At 38.9% G+C, this 20,616-nt stretch overlaps 1 protein-coding gene across 6 annotated transcripts in view; it reads right to left on the reverse strand.

Moving 5' to 3' along the window:
• NBEA (neurobeachin) overlaps positions 1 to 20,616 on the reverse strand; it is a 509,146-nt gene that overhangs the window by 167,435 nt on the left and 321,095 nt on the right. For all 6 annotated transcript variants that reach the window (XM_049822909.1, XM_049822905.1, XM_049822906.1 and 3 more), the window contains one exon: positions 6,820 to 6,963. In XM_049822909.1, coding sequence (XP_049678866.1) covers positions 6,820 to 6,963 — 144 coding nt within the window. The remainder of the gene's footprint in view (positions 1 to 6,819; positions 6,964 to 20,616) is intronic.

A 20,616-nucleotide genomic window follows, 5' to 3' on the forward strand; every position in this document is an offset into this window, starting at 1 on the left:
TGACCTTTGATAAGCTAACCAGTTCCATCCAGGGTGTGTGTGGTACCTTGGGACGAGAGAGAAACTACAGACCTATGCCCTAGGCGAGCGTGCAGTTGTAGGGTCCACTGTAGTCTAACTTCGCAGCCTTAGAAATTTCAAAGAAAAGGAGTTTTGCAAGTTATGGAAAAAAAAAAAAATTAAATAGACTGGTATGAGTGGACAGCAAGAGCACATGAAGCATTCTCAGAGCCATTCATAAATACAAAACAACAAAGTTTGAATTGATTTAATTTTAAAGCTTGGAAAGCAGGAAATCTGGCTGTCACTTTAAAAGCTGAAGATGCTCAGACTTAGAGTGGGGTGTAATAAGGTACAAAGTGAAGAGCTCTTCAAAGCTGTGCTTAGGAGCACTATCATATGTGACTGACAACCACCTTATAAAATATTAAGCTATTTTGGATAGTAATGTGGAAAAAATGATTAGAATAAACACTGAGATGTCCAAAAATAGTATGTTAGAGAAACTGCGGGGCTTTTTTTTGTTTTCAATGTGAAAGCCAACTACATATCAAAAGTATAACTGTTTTCAGTTTATGCCTGAATCTATACTCTAAATTAAAGTCATACAAATATGTTTTCTTTTTTATACTAAGACTAGAGGATCAAAATCTGAATATATAATAAGCAGAAAGTATGGAAATCTGGCTGAATTAAATTTCCATGTTTGGAAGAACAAGTCTCGTGTGGTTACGTGTCTACCATAAAAAGGGAAAAAGAATCACTCTTCTTCCACATTCCTGTCCTTTCCCCAAGCAAGCAACCCTCCCCCCCCCCATGAAATTCCTATCTCGAATGCTAATTTGCAAGAAAAATGGAGTTTGAGGGGAGAAAACTACTTGGTGGCACATGCTGAATTCAGTGAATAGTTTCCATTGAGAAGCTTGAAAAACTAGGAGAAATATTAAGACTTTTTTTGGTGTTTTCTAATGAAACTTTGATATTTGTTATTTAACTGACACATTTGTGTGTATGCATATACATATATCCTCTCTTAAAGTAAAAAGCATAGAACATGGGAAGGCTTAAGGTACCTTAGCCACCTCCAGAGAGAGAGAAAACCAGAGTGTGAGAAAGAGCGTGTAAGAGAGAGGAGAGGGAGAGAAAATGGGTGAAAAAGAACGAGAATTAACTACTACCTCTGACTCTGGAAGCCTCAGAGGTGCAAGCTGTTGGAGGCTGAGAGAGAATTATTAGGAAGCGTCACGGCACGCTTGTTCCAGTCCTTCCTGGGCTTCCCCTCCGGTTGCTGGTTCTGCCCCCCCGGCCCATCGCAGCCCATCAGAGCCGCTGGTGTGTGGACGGAGGAGGAGGAGGAGGAGGAGGAGGAGAGGCCGCGATGGCCAGCAGGGCTCTGCCAGCCTCGCAGGAGAGGACACAGCGGGGAGGGAGGAGAAGGGCTGGAGAGGGACGGTGAGACCACCCTGGGAACCACCGCCACGCTTCGCTCTCCAGGAGCGGCGAGGGATGAGGATGATTCCTCTCCTCCAAAACCTCCTGGGTAGGCTGTGGTTGCTGCTGGAGACAATATAATGTGCTATTTGGGCCTTTCTTCCATCCCATTACTCTGACAGCAGATAACGTAACAAAACTTTCTCTGGTTGGCCCCCCCCCAAAAAAAATTATGGTTTTTTTTGCCTGCAAAATCTAATAATTTGAAAATCTGCCTTCTCAGTAGAGGCCCATGTTATTGTTCGTTTCTTTCATTAAGAAAATCTACTGTTTGTCTAACTCTATTAACAAAAACAATAGAAATGATCCTACATTCCTTAAAATCATTTTGAGATGGCAACAGAAGAAAAAACAAGAAAATATGCCCTCCATTACTCCTTAAGAATAGGTAAGAAAAAGTCGCAAACAGCTTTGCCTACCAGAGATTTTCTATGCTGGTCAACTCTTGTAAAGAAAATGCAGTGTCAGATTTTGGCCATAAGAAATGTTACTGCAACTAAATACGTGTATGCACAAATATTAAACATGTATTATATATATAAAGATGAATCGATCATATTTAAGTTTTCCATCCCAAATACTTATTTTGTGAGCTTTTTGTGGCTTTAGATGCCATTCCTTGGTGTGCTAGTGTTTTTATTACTGCATCTGTCCCTATGCAAGGCTTCAAAATAATTTCAGAAATGTAAATGAGTTCTTTGTTAGAACCAGGAATAGAAAATTTCCCTAAGGGCTACACGATTTACTTTTTTTTTAGGTACTGCTATACAATTTTAACAGTAACTCTATGTAGTAGAACTTTTGGCACTATTCCAATTTCCTCTAATGACAGCGTCAAATATTTTTTCAATTGGAAATTGCTCAAAATCATGATGTCTCCTGTCAGTTTGTCTAAAAGAAGACAAAAGGCTTATTTTGCATAGGCCACAAAACAGATGTTGATAATGTTTGGTTACCACCAGTCTTGTCTGGACTTCAAACAGATGACCTGGAAGTGAAAGGTCTTATATCTCATTAATAATACTACAAGCTGTCAAATCCTCATGACCTAGTGTGTTCCTTAACACAGGGCAGTAAGTCAATGCACTCAGCACACTACCAAGAAGTCTGGACAGCGGGCTTAGCACATTTAGTCCTCAAGCCAATGTGGACGAGCTACCCATGCTGGCTTGGCTGGAAGACCGGCTCTTGTTTAGCAGCGGTAATGCTGCTTTCTAGAAATATTCCTACCCTGAAGTTCAGAGCTGCTGGAAGTCAGGGCAGTGCGGGGATGCTGCGCCCCACTCAGACCCTCCTGGCACATCTGCATCGTGGGGGGTTTCCTTCCACCTAGAGACTGATGGCCAAGAAGAAGGGAAGATTCTGCAGCGAAGGTTAAGATACGTTAAGACTAAGATGCATTAAAGGCAGTTAGGGGCTTTCCTTGGGTTTATTGGACGAGTTGCTCAATCTTCTCATATAATGGAGCGAATAATATGTATTTATTCGTGCAAGCCTGTTGTGAGGCTGTAATTCACCACGGCTTACGAGGAAGTCAGATTCTAGGTTGATTGAGCCCATGCAAGTAACCAGACAGATGCCTGCCAAAGCCTTTTGCCTTCCTAAAATAACCCAAAGCCTCATATCCTCCTATCTTTATTTCCTTTTTCTTTCTAGAAACTACTCTTTAGAGAGTAGCAAAAGACTTTGTCAAGGATACTTTGTCTGGCTGGGGCCTATTGGCTGTTGCCACCAGCCATATGACAAAATAGATGAAATGTGCTCCAGTTACAGAACACGTATCTTTCAAAAATGTCATTAAGGCTAAATTCTGCTCTCGGATGCACACAAACAATTCTCAGCAAGTCAACTACAACTTCACAACAAAGAGAAGAGAATGTACTTCTAAAATGTAAAATTCATAAAACCTAAGTAGTTCAACATTCATTCTGGTTTTGTTTTTTTGTCTTTTTTTTTAATGACCTATTTTAGTGCAAGATCAGCACTTTAAAAAAAAAGTTTGGGGAAAGAATATTAATTATATATTAAAACATATTTCCTTTTGAGAATGCCAGCTTACGATATTAGAATACATCCACATATTTTTCATTTTGAAAAAAATCACCTACTAAGCAGAAGACAAACTGTTAGCAGATTTGTATTCTCAGGCTCTTAAGCGAAAAGGTAAGTATTTAAAAGCCCTATTGCAGTATTAGAAAATAGAAAAGGAAAAGGAGAAGTGTTAGTAATATCAACTCACTACAGTGGATTTGATTGTATTACCCACAGATTCACAATATATTAGAAAACTGTTAAAATTGACTGGGCTATCTCAATCATTAGTTCTAACAGAGATGTCACTTGCCTCTTGAAGTGAACAGTCTGGGAAGAAAAGGAGCTAAAACTGAAACAGAAAAATGTAAAATATTTTAACATGTAAATGCTAAAACAAGCACATCTTTTGATAACTCATACTGTAAGACAGTTAAAATACTGCTTTAGTTAAAAATCTTGATGCAAACTTAGAAGTCATAATTCTAAGACCATAATAACATGGAATCTGATTTTAATGTTTTATTAAAATGCTACTTAATATAATGAAATCTGACCAACTGCCATTGCAACATATGGAATACTAGGATTATATAATAAAAATATTCAGACTATAATTATTTAAAAATTCTCCATCCCATATGTAATTTATCAAAGCGAACTTTACATTGATTTGTGCCACATGGTTGATGAAAAACTATAAAGAGTCTCTGGAACAAAAGGTATGTACAGATAACTTTGTAAGAACAGTCCCAATCTGTTTCAAACTTTCTTTTTTTTTTTTTTTCCAGTTTAACTTCACAAATCAAAATACTGTAATATTTATATTCTCTTAGTTAAAAGTTTTCTAAAATCTAAGGTCTCATCTTTTTAAAAGGTGCCTCAGTTTCATGGAATACACAATGTTAACTTGTTTTAGTTAAATGCGGAGAATCTTAAATCAATTTAAACCTGGTTTATAACGATTTTTTTTTAATTCCTATCCCTTACTGTGGCAATCCAAATCATTGTAAACCAGGTTTAAATCGAATTAACCTTTAAAGTTAAATTGAAGGCATATCTGAATATAGAAATTCCTATGTGTCATTCCACTCCGAACAGTAACTAGCTATAAATGATTCTGTGATTCCTTGCCTACTGCTTTTCTCAATTTCAGTTATTGGACTCAAGTTTCAGAGTCACATTGTATATACTCAAAACTGTGGAAAACAGTGACATCATTATATGCAAAATCATGCAGTGAACCAGAGGGTACGCGGGGATTCAGGGTTTTTTCACCGATGGGTAAAATTTACAGAAGACACATATGATACCCTGTGTAACCATTAACTTTCAAAATCCTTTCAGCTCCAAAAATGAGCAAGACTCAAGTAGCAAGGGCTGCAGTTAATCTAATAGTAAAAATGAGGTAGTGGAATGTGGGTTCTTTTTGAGAAGTTCACACTTTTTGGTACACATACAGCACCATTGTCATATCACCTCACCACACTCGGAGGCGCCTTGCTCGCCCTGTTAGTGTTGATGGGGAACACAAAAGATAATTCCTGACAGCGTTAGGACACACATCCTGCCAATATTTGAAAAGTTCATTTGTTTCGATTTCTGCAATTTCTGTTTTTCTAATATTGACAATATCTCTCAACTACAAACTGTAAAAGCAAAGGACTAGAATTACCGTGCCATGCCCTGAAGGAGCAGGGGATGTCCTGCCTGTGGTCATCTCTAGTAAAAGGGTACATGGCACAGTAATACTTAAGGACACATCAAAATGCCAGGTTTTTGCAGAGGGATGCAGCTGTAGGGATTGTACTGCATCGGTGGGTTTGAACACAATGGCAGTGTTGGGGCATATATAAGAACTTCACAGCTGTATGAGATTTCCCAGACTGGGCAAGAATTTTTCATGTCCACTTTGCAGTTCTAATCAATATTTCAATGTAAATGCATATTGCAGCCTTTAAACTATAGCTACTGTATGCATATTTAGTTGGAAGCACCGTTCTTAGATATAAGAACTTAGCCAAAGCGGTAACGAGTTTTCCTTCTACAGGAGAAAGGGACATTGATCAAATTATCCCACTAATGGTCCTGCTTGACGCACTATTGTATTGACTTAAGACAACAGTGTCTCAGCAACGGTTAGCTGCAGGTTGAGAAAGCAAGCAGGCTGACGTATTAACTGTGATAATCACATACTGAAGGTTGCTCCCGAATAAAAGCATTCACCTCGCTCCTCTGCTCTGCTCTAGTTTCAAAGTATAAGACTAACTAACTTCCATGTAGGCATTTTTTGCCTTTTTTTCATTTGATTGTTTATTTTTTGTTTTGCCTTGTGTTGTTTTTTTACCACCCATTTACAATCTTATCTTTGCTACAAATTTTGACTATGGCATCAGAAGAAAGTGCAGGAGCAAAGATAGCTATTTTAGAAATGCAATTATGCAGAAAAAATCCTGAGACATTACAAAACTTCCCCTTAGTGGAGCAGTTTAATAAACTTATTCCTAAGTAAATTAACCTAAAAGATTTCATACTGCATTTCACAGTTCTCACATTTTTGTCTCTCCGGAGAGGAGAGTGCATTTTCAACTTTCAACATGCATTTCTTCCCAGACTACTTCCCCAGGAGAGGTAGCATTGCCTCAAGACAGTGCTGTAACAGAACCTGCTAGAAGACGGATAAAACTGAGACCTCGCTGCATCCCTTCGCCCAGGGAGAAAGGACCGGAGGCGTTCTCTCATGGACATACTTCCAGAGGACTCATTCCCAGCCCGTACGCAACTTTTTCCCTCGCTGTGACGGATGGGTTGAGGGAACTGTGGCCCCCCCCAACTCCAACCCCGAGAGGAGCGGGTACCAGCCGGAGCGCAGGTCCCTCGTCACGGGCCACGTGGCGCTCGGGATCGGGTCGGGAACATGCACAACCGTGCTCCGACGCTCAAAACCCGGAGTTGTGGAATTAGGCTACGTTTCCATTTCAACAACAGCAACAGGAAATGTTCCACAGTAGTTTTACAGAATTTCCAGCGCCCCGCAGGCAGTAATAAAAGCCCTTGAGGTACTGGTGTTTCTCACATCCCTGCCGAAAGGCTGTGCGATGGGCACGTGCTTTGTAATCGTTCCCCTAGTTCATGGAAGTAGGACATCATATTAAATCTAGAACACAGAGAATCTGTTTGTACTGTAATTGTACGCTTAGCTGTCAATATGAAGACACTAACCGCAAAGGTTAAGAACTAACAAGTTTAAAAGAGCCTTTCGGCTCATATCGTAGTTGTAATGAAAAGTATAATTACCTGCCAGGTTGTCAATCTCTTTCTCTTGGAGCAGGCTAACAGCATCATCATCTCCTTCCAGCATAAGCTCTGTTTCTGCATTCTGATTTACCACAGCTTGACTTCGGAAAGTTTTCTTCGACTTCACTACATCCTCTTCGGTGCCTAAAAAAGTTACAAATGTTGCGAAGTTAACTTAATAGTATTTTAAGTATAAACCAAAAACAGTCAAGTAGTAACAAAATACAGTGTAAATCATGTTTATCAAAAAAAGGAAGGAACATTTTCCAAAACTTTATCAAGGTTTACAAAATATGCAGCCTTATTCTGTCTTTCAAAATATATCTTGAATAAAATACAAACCGTTTCACAAAGACTCTCCTGCTTTTAATAATTGCTATTTACTTTACGTTCAATGTTGGTCCATTAGTTTTGCACCTGCAAGAAATTCAGCAGGAGTTTCTCTTGGGTTGCTGGTGTCCTGACTCTGACTGACCCCTGAGAGCTCAAACCACCTACTCTTAAATAAAGGAGCTGCTTGCAGGAATTCAAAATCTGTCATGATTTTCGTCTTAGAGTTAGGAGGGACGGGATGGTGAAGCAGGAGGTTGAATGCCTTCACAGGTAAGTCTTACCCCTTCTTCTTGCTGGGGAGAGGTCATTAGCTTTATTTTCAGTACTATGTACTCACAGTAGCCTTAGACAAGAAAGGTTCTGGTTTTTTCCTAAATGGAAACCCCTGCATCCTCACCTTGGACCATACAAGATCTGGGCATCTCCAGTTCTGCCAACCAAGAAATAAAACCCAAACGTAATCTCTCCTTTCTGTTTGATAATTTGGAAATTTGCTTGCTACTAAGCTACAGAACGATGGGTGAAATCTGAGAAGAACCAGGCACGTGCGGATTTTGTCGTCCACAATGCCTGAACTGAGCAACCTGGTCTAGTGGAAGGTGTCCCTGCCCATGGCAGGGGGTTGGACTAGATGATCTTTAAGGTGCCTTCCAACCCAAACCATTCTATGCTTCTATGGTTCTAACTTAAGCATGATGAATACTATTATGGCAGATGTAAGATGACAAGGTAAAGGCCAGTAAGACTCATGGCCTCATATTAATACAGGACAATCAAGAGGAATATAGTAAGCTGATAGGTTAGTGAAGATAGATGCAGAGTATGGAACTGACGTGTCAGGCAGTTTTGTTATTACAAACTGTAGGGAAGGTGTTATGGTTTTATCTCCTGCTCTTATATGAGTCTTTTAATTAGTTTGTGCACAGGAGAGTCACACCATGGAAATAAAAATGCTGGAGAGGTATTTTTCTGTGAGTGTATTTATTTACTCTGTTTGAAGATCACTCTTCGCATGCCACTTGATATCGGACTCCACCACAGGCAGAGACAACCTCATGTTTTACATTACCTAATATTAACCTTTTGGATACTATCGCTATTATCCCAATTGCTATTTCTGAAACTCCAGAGCAGGTAAAGACAAACAAGTAAGCAAACCCCCATTTTTTTCACCATGCCCCAAATTAAGGACAGAACCTCTAGTCTTTCTGTTTGTTGTTCTCTCTATTAGGACCATACTGATCCTGACAGGAACCAAGACAATACCAACGCCGATACGTACCAAAACACTGTGTCGTGCTGTGTTCAGTTATTAGGCTGACCTCACTTGCATAGGTTACTACTTATCACAACTAACTGTAATTATTCACCCAAGTTAAAATTGAATCAAGTAACTAATGGTTGGAAAAGATTTCAATATTTTGTTCAAGCTTTTGATTTTTCGTTTAGTTTGTGTTCTTCCCCCCCCCCCCCCCCCCAATTCACGAAAAGGAGGAAGAATTGTAGGAGTTTGGAAAAATGCGAAGGAGTAATGTGCTGTAACAGACCTTGAGTTTTATCACATCAGAACTGTCCTGAGTATTTAATTGCTGGATCAGGATCTTGTTACACTTGTGTTTACTGCAAGGGAGTTTAGCATCATTTGACACAAGTAATAGCTCCTGCTGGGAAGCATTTGACACTAAAGGAGACCGGGCCTGAGATGAACTAACACGGTGGAGGAAGAAAGCATGAAAATACTCTTCTCTTCCTTTTTGGTAGTTCTAGTGTTACAAAAGTTTCTGGCTTTATAAAACGTGATAATCTTCAAATTAATTACTTCAAAAGTACCAATCTGGAGTAATCATAGAGTCAACTGACTAGATCAGTGACAGTCCTTTAAAATTATTTATGCATGAAGATATATTTTTAAAGTTGCAATAAAAAAGTTCCAAGTCCCCAATTATTACTAACACTTAAAATGCATCAGAAGAACCTGAAATTTATTGTATTATTTTAAATCCCTCATGATGAGGGTTCCAGTTACCAGATTACAGAAATATTGCCAGACACCAATGTAAGAAACGTGGTAGGGTAGAAGGCATTAAATTGGTTTGGCAAATTTGGAGCTTAGCAACAAGATAAATGTTTCTAAAATCCATTCTGGTTTATAATATTAAACATACATTTATCTAAAAGAAATATAGTAAATGGCGCTTCTTTGTCTTGATGGAAAAAAGCTCTGGTTTGGCTGTTGTTTAAATTTATCACTTTGCTGAGTGCACCTCAGTTTTGCTGTACTGTACCAAACATTTATCTAAATGAAAGTGTACGAGACCCAGAGTTGCCCTTCAATCACTATATCCTTTATGAATTAGAGTTCCATTTATCAAAATTACAGCAAGAAGAGTAAGGTCTCACAGGGCTGTCTCATTACAAGGCTTGTAAACACTGTCCTTACAAAGAAATGGTTTAACACCTAACAAATCAAAAACTGATTGGGAATAGAATTTATTTGAGATCATCTATCTTCGGAAGACGTGCTGTACTGAGTGCACTTCGTGGCCTTTCTACCCATTCATCAAGAAATTAACAAGCGAATACCACAGACCACCAGATCTCCTTGGATCCTGAAACGTGAAATATGTTCAAAACAGATCTGTCACAGATGTTCTATTTTTATATTTCAAGACGACTTCAAAAAGGCTTTAAAATAAGAGAACCTCTCCAAATAAGAGCAAGAAGAAAAACAACTTGTCTCTTTAAAACTAGACAACAAACCGAATAAAAAATTATATGACATAAAACTATGTCTAGTATTGTTAACAATGATATAAAAAGGAGAGTCGAATAAATGAATACTTGATATTTCAGCCTGTTTGAAAAAAATCAAAACTCAAATTATTTCTTCCAAAGCCCCAGCAAAATTACTATGAAATGAAATCCACTTCCAGTTATTTCATTTAAAACCCTTTTTAGGACACAAGGAGTTTGTATTTTAAAGACACAATACGGAATTGTATTAATGTCAGTTCCTAAGCCTAATTAGAAAATGCTTCAAATCCATTAAAATAGGAAAAAAAAAAAAATTAAACTAGATGTAATTTCAAGAAAGCAACATTTTGACATTGGGGTGGACAGAACTGGAACTGGCAGATGCTATCAGTTCTTGTCCTTATCAAGGTCCTTCTTAAGGCATATTTTTCTAGACTGGGATTTGGAAAGAAGCATTGCAATAAGCAGCTAAATATTTCTTAAAACTACATTTTGCAAAGAAGTTAAAGGAAATAAGTCATGCAGCTGCCGCTGAAGTCCAGCTGAAGTTGGCGCCTTAATTTCTTGAAACTTGAAGGCTCTGTCTTAAAGATATTTCAAGAGAATGTATGTATAAGCCTAGATAAGCTATAAAAAAAAAAATAAAAAAATCTCTCTTTTGTTACACCTGTTTCCATCTTGATAATTTTTTTGAATGTGCATGTTAAAAACTGGCTTCCTACAGTAGCTTCAGGGTAACTGAAAAGAGCTCGTCTTTAAAAGAAATTAAAGAAACCAACCACCACTCCTCTACAACCCCCCAACTTCCATGAAAAGGTGTGTGGTTTATATGTCTGAAGGATTGTATTAGCTGCACAGTAAACTTGTATAGTATTGCCAAGAATTGACTAATCTCTTCCAGTAGCATTACTCTTCCTTAAACAGAAATTACTAAGCAGACAAAAAAACCCCCATACCAAAGCCCCACAAAACCCTAATAATTTCCCAAGAACAGGAGCATTTCATGTTATTTTGCAGCTACAGCCTCTAGAAGTATTTAATACAGGCAACATTTAAACAACTGGGGGGAGGGAGCAGGGTATTGTTATTGTAACATCTGAATTTCTGCCTCTCTATTTTCAATTAATAAAGTCCCTGTTGGGTTCTGTAGGTCACAACAGGTTCTAGAGATGCAATCTAAATTTCAAAGCCACTGTAAGTGTCCAGACCCACAAAAACAGTCCCTAAATAAAATTTTAAAATTAGCAGTACAAACATAACATATTGTTGATTACATTCATGTTCATGTACACTTATTTTATTAGGCATTACGCTAATTACTATGATTTAGTTGAACACAGGATGAGAGTTTCCAGTTCTCTTTTTACTTCTATGCATTCATTATACATTCAAATAGAGTGTTCTAAATGTTTTCTCTCCGTATTTAGTATAAAATGAGGTTAAAAATATGGTTAATTTTAAGAAAAGTTTGCTTGGTAATACTGTAACCAAGAAAAGGAGACTACTGCTTCTTATAAAGTTGTTTCCATAGTTCAACGAATTACCGATAAGGCAATTTATGCAGTGAGTGCTCTTTGATCTTTGAAGAGAGATGGCAGAATGGAAAGTTAACCTCATTTTAATGTTACCTAAATATACTGACAGGAAATTCTAATGTTTCCAAACATCTGGAAATCTGCTTCATGGGATGGTGTTTTTCTTTTCTTTAAGAAACCTTTTTCATATATTGTCTTTTACGGTTTTATGTGGCTTCTAAAGGAGCATTTTGACATAAGTAAAGTCTGTTCTCTTTACAGTAAAATGCTGCATTTAATTAAAAACTCCCTTTTATAGCAGCTGAAGTACAATTTTTGTGAAGCTTAGCTCTCCTCAGAAACTTTTAAGGGTAAAGTTGCTTTTTCCTCTTTACAGATCACTGCTATATACTGCTCTGTAGAACGCTGGTTTTGCTGCTGAATTTTAATTGCGTAAGGTAGTCGTTAATATTTTAGTAAATAAAGGACTTCAGAATTAGTTCCTCACAAGAGGCAACCTGGCAGGTCACGATGTGAACCATGAAATTATATCACAGGTAAAATATAATTTATCAACAGAGCTTGAAAGAGCTAAGCTTTTTCTTGGGAGAGGTTTTTTGTTTATTGTACAAACTAACTTTTGTAGGAAGAGCCAAGCTCACCCGCGCACGGAATTAAAATGCAACACTACGGTCTACCTTCTTTGTAGATAAGCTTCCTGCTTTATATATTCTAACAGTTTAACCCCCCGCTTTCATTGCTAATCTTCGCTAACTTGATTAGGCACCGGGACCCTTGCAGCGCTCACAATTATGGAGAGCAGCTGCTTGGGAGTCTGTAAACTGACCTCTGCAAAACCCAGGAAGATTAAATCATCGACGTGGTGACCACTCCAGCCCAGCCTAACGTCCTTCCGCGCGGCCGCAGAGCCAGCCCTCCGTGGGAAACGCGCACCGCGCGCCAGAGCCGTGCTGGCATATCGCGACGGACCGTCCCCACCTGTGTCTGCTGGAGTTGTTATTGAAATCCCAACGTGTTTCTGGAAGGGGCAGCTTTGACTGGCATATCATTTAGTTTCCCCAGAGAATCGGAGAAGTGACTGTTATTAAAGGAGGGCTGGTTTTAATAGATTTAATAAAAGCCAGAGGAATCTAAATCATATTTTCATTATTAAGGATCTTTGAAGAAATGAGGGAGAAAAACTATGGAAATCGCGTAGAAATTAAAAATTGCATACATTTGTATTGGAAATTACTTCCACCAAAACCAAATCACATTTTTGCTTTCTGTAATAGATAATTACCTGAAAATTTAATCACAGACATTCCGCATATTTTTCTCCGATTTTTATACCTAATATCTGACCAAATGATCTTCTTTATGCGAGTCATTTGTAAATAAATACTTTACGGTTGTATATGTTTTCCTCTTAAAAATTCTCAGATGTTCTGCATTGTAAAAATGAGACTGACGCAAACTATGCCAATGAGGAGACTGAGAATATGAGCAAGACCAAAATGAACACGTTTCTCAGGTGAAGTTGAGGGCTCTTTAAACAGTAAATACTTGCGGTTAAAGTCAAAGTGTTGTATATTAATATAAAAGCCCCTATATAAAAATAAAGATGGAGTTACCATGTTGGGCACTTGGGGTTTTTTTAGTTTACGGATGGGAAAACCGAGATTCAGAGTGGTTACGAAATTATTTTTTAGAAGTCGTCAATATTATCATTACACGTTATTTGAGATTTCACGTGTTCTGAGCATATGAGAAAGGATCCTGCACTGATTCAGCACCGACCACGACCAGCCAGCGGGTGACGGAGTCGGATCTGCCCGGTCCAGCCAATGTTACGAGGCATTTCGGGCTCCTGAATGGCAGTCTCCATCCTGACTGGAACCAAAAGCAGCCCTTCAAATAGGAACTTAAAACAGTCAAATGTTTATATTTGGATTAAGATGTAGTTTGCCACTGTAACTTGTACACACAAGAATGGATTCATATTTCATGACTGATGACCTTTACAAATCCCTGTCAGTTTGAAATGCAGCCTCGCGGTGTACACTGTAGTTTGATAAATTGCAGAAAGAAACCAGATTCTCTGATATGCTGTGGATCACTTAAACAGGCAAGGATGATACACAAGAAAAATAATTAAGAGCAATAAAATTTTCCTAACTGTCTTTCCAGCCATTTTACAGAAGTACAGTAATAGCTGAGAGGAAAATAACTACATCACACCAACAGTTATTGCTCAGTGGAAAGGACATCAAGGACACTTGCAAGTAAGAGAATTGGATCAATATTAACGCGATTTTCATTTCATGCTTCCCCAACTCCAGTAAGCTGACAATATACTCTGATTATGTGAACTGCCTCTGAGTAACATAGAAAAGGTTATTAGAGCAAGAGGTGGAAATGGAATGCACTTTTTATATTGACAGGTCTGCTAATAGAGTGTACTGATTTTCAAAGCCATGCAACGCATTTTCACAATTTGGTTTTGACAGCAAAAAGGAATTTCATTTATCCTTAATTCAAAATATTCACACGTAAGCAAAGGTTTCTTAAGACAGGCGACTGAAGAGGGTAATCAAACTGTTTCAATAGAAAAATGTAATTAATGAGGTAAAAAGCAAAAAGTGATTGAATTTAAATACGTATGACATGATAATGAAATAACAAAATAAATCTGCTAAACAAGGGATTCTATGCTTCTGAAATAGTATCTGAGAAAATGTTTTTAAGATAACATATAAGTGAAAAATATGTCGCGTCTTGACATTCAGCTCTGGATTACGTCTGGAAAGTTTTAGACTAGTTCTGAGTTTGAAGTACCTAACCCAAGCACACATTCTCCAGGAAAAGCCACGTTCTGACTCTATCTGCTTGCGGAGCCTAAGACAGGATCAAAGTTGTCAGACTTCTAAAGAGGCACACCCCGTACCGAGGAATTGTGCCCACATATGCTAGCCTCAGTTTTGCTTCCTGCTCACAAAAATATTCTAACTGAAAAAGCTAATAATGATAAAGCCTTGGGAAGAAACAAAACGCTCTTTGGAAATACAAACACTTGGTGTATGCTAGCAGCCCAGTCGTAATGCAGTGGTGTATGAGAAACGCGATCTTACCTCCCACACTGGGGTATTCTACACCAACATTTCTAACCCTTACCTAACATTTAAAAAGGAGAGCCTCCGAACCATGAGACTGGTCCAAAGCCCAATATTTTTAAAAAGAAAGATGTATCTGTACTATTGTGACCTGTCCTCTCATTTTTGAATTCTCCCTCTCTGTGGCCAAAGCACGGGCCATGACATCTGCTGGAAGGCAGCTCCGTCCCTCACCACTTCAGCTGGTGCTATCGGACCCAGACAAGATCAGCTCTTTGGAAACAGCCCCGGTACAGAGACACAACAGGACAGCTAAAAAAGTCATTCTCTAGTGCAGAGAATGAAGGTACAGGAATTAAGTTTAAAATTATTTTATAGTAGCTATCATAATTCCAGTAGTTAGGTAACTCTTGAATTTCTATCAAGACTACTTAGAGAAGAAAGCCTCAACAACTCACGATCAGTGCTTTGAGAAAGCCATTTGCCAACACGTCTGAAATGATTTTTGGTTTCTGCAATGGCGATCCTTTCAAATGAAGTTATGCTCTTTTGAGACATACAGAAGGAACATCGTATGCAGTCTTTACACAGGCAAAATCTCCTATACATGACATAATGTCTCCTGTAACTGTTTCTTAAAAGGATTGCCCCTTTAAATAAATAATAAATTTGTCAATACAATAGGGTCATTAGAACATCTAGATTTACTCTCCATTACATTGTCTTTTACTGTGCCATTCCAAGGGGTTCAGTGTGCTGCACTGTTGTTGGGTTTTTTTTGGTTTTTTTGTCTGTGCAAATTTCGTTTCATCCTCACATAGATCACCACATCTTTAGAACTGGCATACATCATTTTCACTTCAGCAGCAACAGTAACTGGTGGGAGGAACTGTTTCTATTTCTGTGTAGATCAATGCCTATAGCAACACCAGACAAAGGGCAGCACCCACAGGATATACACATTTGTGAGACAGCAGTGTGGCCCTAGTGCTGGGATATTTGTGTTTAACTCTTAGCTCTACTAAGGCACTATGCTCTAGTAGCGACACACAGCACTTCTGTTTGGGCCAGGCTGTTGTAAAAACATGACGTCCTAGTTCCTGAGCCTAAATGCAATTATTTGTCAAATTAAAATCAAAGCTTTGCTATTTGCTTGATAGGGGCCAGAATTCTACTTTTTTTTTTTTTTTAAAACCAAAAATAGCTGCAGTTATAAACCGTCTTTGTTTCACGCAGTCTAGCAGATGAAAAGCAAAACAGTAGCGGTATACAAGATATCATTGAGATAAAGCAGATTCTGAGGGTCTATTATCAAAGCAGCTCAATGAGAAAATTGACAAGATATTGTCATTATTTTGTCTCCAAAATAGGTGAATGGTAATCACTGTCCCAGGTAGAAAGCCTGTGTGTGCATTAAGCAGAGCTAACTCACAGAAATCTTAGCAGCAGTCAGCAGTAAAGAAAAAAGGAGCACAGTATTTTATTTCACTTTCCATTAAGCTGCTGCGCAGGGTCTGTGACATCTTTCATTCTGCTTCGCAAAGACTGCACGAGTGCAAGCCTTCCATGCAACTGCAGGCGATACTTGCAAAATTTCTACCTTTATGTTAAATTTGCAAGCACTAGCAACACTATTTTCCATTCAGACTGGAGCTGAGATGCTATTTAGACAACATGATCAGCTTTTTCAAGGGCACAAGATTGAATGGCTCGTGCTATATGGCAAAAGAGACACCAATAAAACACTCTTGAAGCATTACGGATAGTTCTTTCAGCTGGGAAAGTATATCTGTTGTAAATGATTTTGAGGGCTTTACACAAATACACTGGAAGATATACTCTTTAGGCGTACAATAAAGATAAGAAAAAAGTCATGCCATGATGTAGCATACATGATATGAAAAACAAAATTATATATATAACTGGAAACATGCATAGTATGCTGGCTGATAGAATTATTAACAAGGTAGCTTCCTTGTCATGCTGGTTAGTGGTATATTTGAGAACTTTTCCATAAAATGTATTTGGCTTTTAATACAGTGCTTTCACTAGGTGTTTCTTCATCTGTGCCTGTACCTTGCACAATGCTGAAACTCATAAAATCTTCCAGTTTGTTTCACTACACTGGTACTTTTTGTGTGTGTTTCAAAGCTAACACTATAAAATGAGTAACACATAAAAATAAGTGGTATTGAAGAACTCGCTGTACTTGGAGGGATATGGAATAGCCAGTGCACATATACATAAGTCTTTGTTTCTTGCGTACAAAGCTTTACTATTTACATAAAAACTCTACGATAATTTTAATGTGACATAATAGAAACAGGCATTCTGTGATAAATGTAAAGTAGTGCAATGTAAAAGGAGGATTAAAAAAACTTAGGTATATTAAAATGAATTCTTTTAGTTTTGTAATCTATACATACCGATTCCGTCTGCTTTGTGAAAAACAAGGAATCGCCCATATCAAAGAGATTCCCACAACCTGCCTCTGTCGACTTAACCTACCTTTACCTTGCAAGGAGCCCGGAGGCTCTCAGAAACCTGACTTCATCGCCTGAAAGCCTGACATGCCTCCTACTGGCTGTCAGAAAGAGTGGGAGAATAAAGTCTTTTAAAATCTCTACTACGATCTCCCAGTTCCAGGCTGCAATGGTTGCAGCACTGCTGAAGTAATGGCTCGCCATTCCAGCCATGCGCTTGGCAGGCTGTCCTGTCCTCGTCTTCAGAAAACACCTTCCTCTGTACAGGCACAAGTGGAACTTCACCTTGCATTTTTAGACCCATTTGGTCCAAATGGGTCTTTGGATTCTTTATTCAGTTATTGGTGTTATTAAACACCTTTTCCCCTTAACAAATGACACGTATTTCCACTTACTCCTATACAAAGTGGAGAACGGAGTCCTCCAGTCAAGAAGACATCAAGAATAAGAGTGGAGAAAATTTAAAACTAGAATATTTTGTGCTTTTAGCTATAGCCGAAGAAGATTTGAAGTGCTGTTACTCCTTAATATGGAGTTTTAAAGCATAGAAAATAGGAGGTAAGAAAAGCACATGGTAAAACCTGAGTCCCAAGAGCTACACTCAGCCAGCTGTGAAAGCTGTCCTGAAGGACTATTATTAGACTTTCACTGACACAATGTTCTTCCGAAATGTTTCTATGAGATGCGCCAAATATACATGGGTCAATAACTTCTATTTCTTTGTCAATTAGCAACAGAACTGAATTAACAGAACAAATACACCCTTCACATGGTTCTGAAAACATTTCACTTCATGGTAGTTTTCTGAGTTAGGTAAGTAAATGACTTTCATTTGGCAGAACAGACAGATACCGTGTATTCTTTTCACATGAAAACATAATGGTGGAAGGGAGAAAAATGCAGCTAGAATTCTAAGACTGGTGGCAATGGTTGCAAGTTTTAGGTCTTAGAAATGGTTTTGCAGGCCAATCTGGCTACTTCAAGAACATTGCGGAGTCATACGCTTTCAGATGAAGAAGTGAGAAACAGAAGCAGTTATGTTAACTGCTGGTAAAAAGCCAGAAAGCTCTGCCGTAAAATCTATTAGCTCAGACCCATAACGACAGCTAAAATCCAGATCATGCCTCATAACCTGATAATCCCAGAGGAAAGGCATCTGAAATCCAACACAAAGGTTTTGAGGGAAAAAACCAAAAGTTTTCACATCCTATTTGGCTCTGTGAAAAGCTTGAATTAGAGTCACGATAGAGAGTCTGACATTCAAGATTTGAGGAAATCACTAGAAAAAATTGAGTATTATTTCATGAATCTGTACCTACAACTTACTATAAAGCTGCTATGAAAATTCCTGTGCTAGAAATGGCATATAACAGGGAGCAGGCATTTAGAGACTGCAAAGGACCGTTAGGATGCAATTGCAACTCATTTCCATCACTTAGTCAGACAGCAGAAGCTCAGATGCTGAGTGTTCAAAACAATTCAGCACAACAGGGTTCAGTACTCTACCTAAGCAAATTCCATTACAGCTTACACCTTCAAGGTGTCTTTCACTACATTACATTACAGTGGGTTATAAGAATGAGGATCATCATAATAGTAGGTATATTTAATGAGAATATATTTATCATGGGGGGTGGGGTAAGAAATACTAGAAAGAAGACCAGGTTAAATCTACTATTTGAGATGTAATTATTCTCACAATTAGGATTTTGCTTTGCAGATCCTTCTAGTAATCCCTAATGTAAGCTCTTATGCTCTTATTCCTGGACTGTCTTTAAAAAAATTTCATTTTCATCCGTATCTGACATTTACCCTGTAAAATATTAAGAGGACACAACTATCACATTATATTTTCCCTAAAGCCCTATGAGGATGAAATATTTGGAACTTTATTTGGAGAAGCAGTGGATGGCACTGTTGGGCTACAATTATAAGGCTGTAGATGCAAATCTTAAATTGCTATGCTTAAAAAAATTCACAGATTTTCACAACTCCTTCAGGCACACAATTCAGATGTAAACTCATTCAGAGTATGTTAGAGATTTCACAATCAATGTGGAAGTTAGTTCATATACTGAAAGGAAGTTGTGTAACAGGAGGATTATTTTAGGTTATGGTTTACATGCTTGTCTCACATGGCAGCATGATCACATTTAGGCCAAAGAACAAAGAGGACTTACTTGATGACACATGGAAGCATTGTTATGGATTAATTTAATGACTGCATACATATTCTTAAAATGCTCACCACTGAATATCAAGTAACATACATGTGTTTTCTGTCCATAAAGTGGATGCTATTTCTTAAAACTGCTCACAATTAATTGTCAACTTGTGTTTACCTACAGACTAAAATGAAGTGTGCACGAATGGGGTGGGGGAACAGGGTTTCTTTTTAGTTAAGGGCTTCTGTTCTTTAGTTTCTTTTCTGTATTCATACTTAAGACATTACTTAAATAAATATTAGTTTGGGAAGTTATCTTAGATAAGGGTCATCACCTGCATTTCCCCAGAGCAATGTATTTTATGATACTGGGTGTGTTACTATTTTTCAGGATAGTGCATTAACTATGTAAACAAACAAAGACTACGAAAAACATTTTTGTGGCTCATGTAGTCACAACAAACTCAATTTCAGTAATAATAAGTATTATAATATCCATGAGCAAATTGACATTAGCAGTGTTTTACGATGATGCATACCTGTTCAACACCTTCATTAACGATCTGGATGATGGGGCAGAGTGTACCCTCAGCAAGTTTGCACCTGACATGAAACCGGGAGGAGCGGCTGATATGCCAGAGGGTTGTGCCGCCATCCAGAGGGACCTCAACAGGCTGGAGAAACGGGCTGATAGGAACACGTCAACGTGAAGTTGAACAAGAAGCGCAAAGTCCTGCACCTGGAGGAACAGTCCCAGGCACCAGGACATGCTGGGGGCCACCCAGCTGGAAAGCAGCTCTGCAAAAAAGGACCTGGGGGTCCGGGGGGACACCAAGTTGAAGACGAGCCAGCAACGCGTCCCTGCCGCGAAGGCGACTGGTATCCTGGGCTGCATTTGGCAAAGCGTTGCCAGCAGGTCGAGGGAGGTGATCCTTCTCCTCTGCTCAGCGCTGGTGAGGCCGCACCTGGAGAGCTGCTCCAGTTCTGGGCTCCCCAGTCCAGGAGAGAGATGGCCATACTGGGGGGAGTCCAGTGCACAGCCACTATGGTGATTAAGGGGCGGGAGCATCTGACATACAAGGAGAGGCTGAGAGAGCTGGGACTGTTCAGGCTGGAGAAGAGAAGGCTCGGGGGGATCTGATCAAAGTACCCACGTACCTGAAGAGGGGGTGAAAGAGGACGGAGCCGGACTCCTTTCAGTGACAGGACCAGAGGCAACGGGCAAAAACTGAAACAGAGGAGGTTCCCTCTGAACATCAGGAAACATTTTTTGACTCTGATGTTGACCGGTCACTGGCACAGGTTGCCCAGGGAGGCTGTGGAGTCACCATCCTTGGAGATATTCAGAAGCTGTCTGGAGATGGTCCTGGGCAGCCGGCTCTAGGTAGCCTTGCTTGAGCAGGTCCCTTCCAGCCTCAGCCATTCTTTAATTCTGT

This window comes from Accipiter gentilis, chromosome 19 (genome assembly GCF_929443795.1).
Source record: "Accipiter gentilis chromosome 19, bAccGen1.1, whole genome shotgun sequence".
Lineage (NCBI taxonomy): Eukaryota > Metazoa > Chordata > Aves > Accipitriformes > Accipitridae > Astur > Astur gentilis.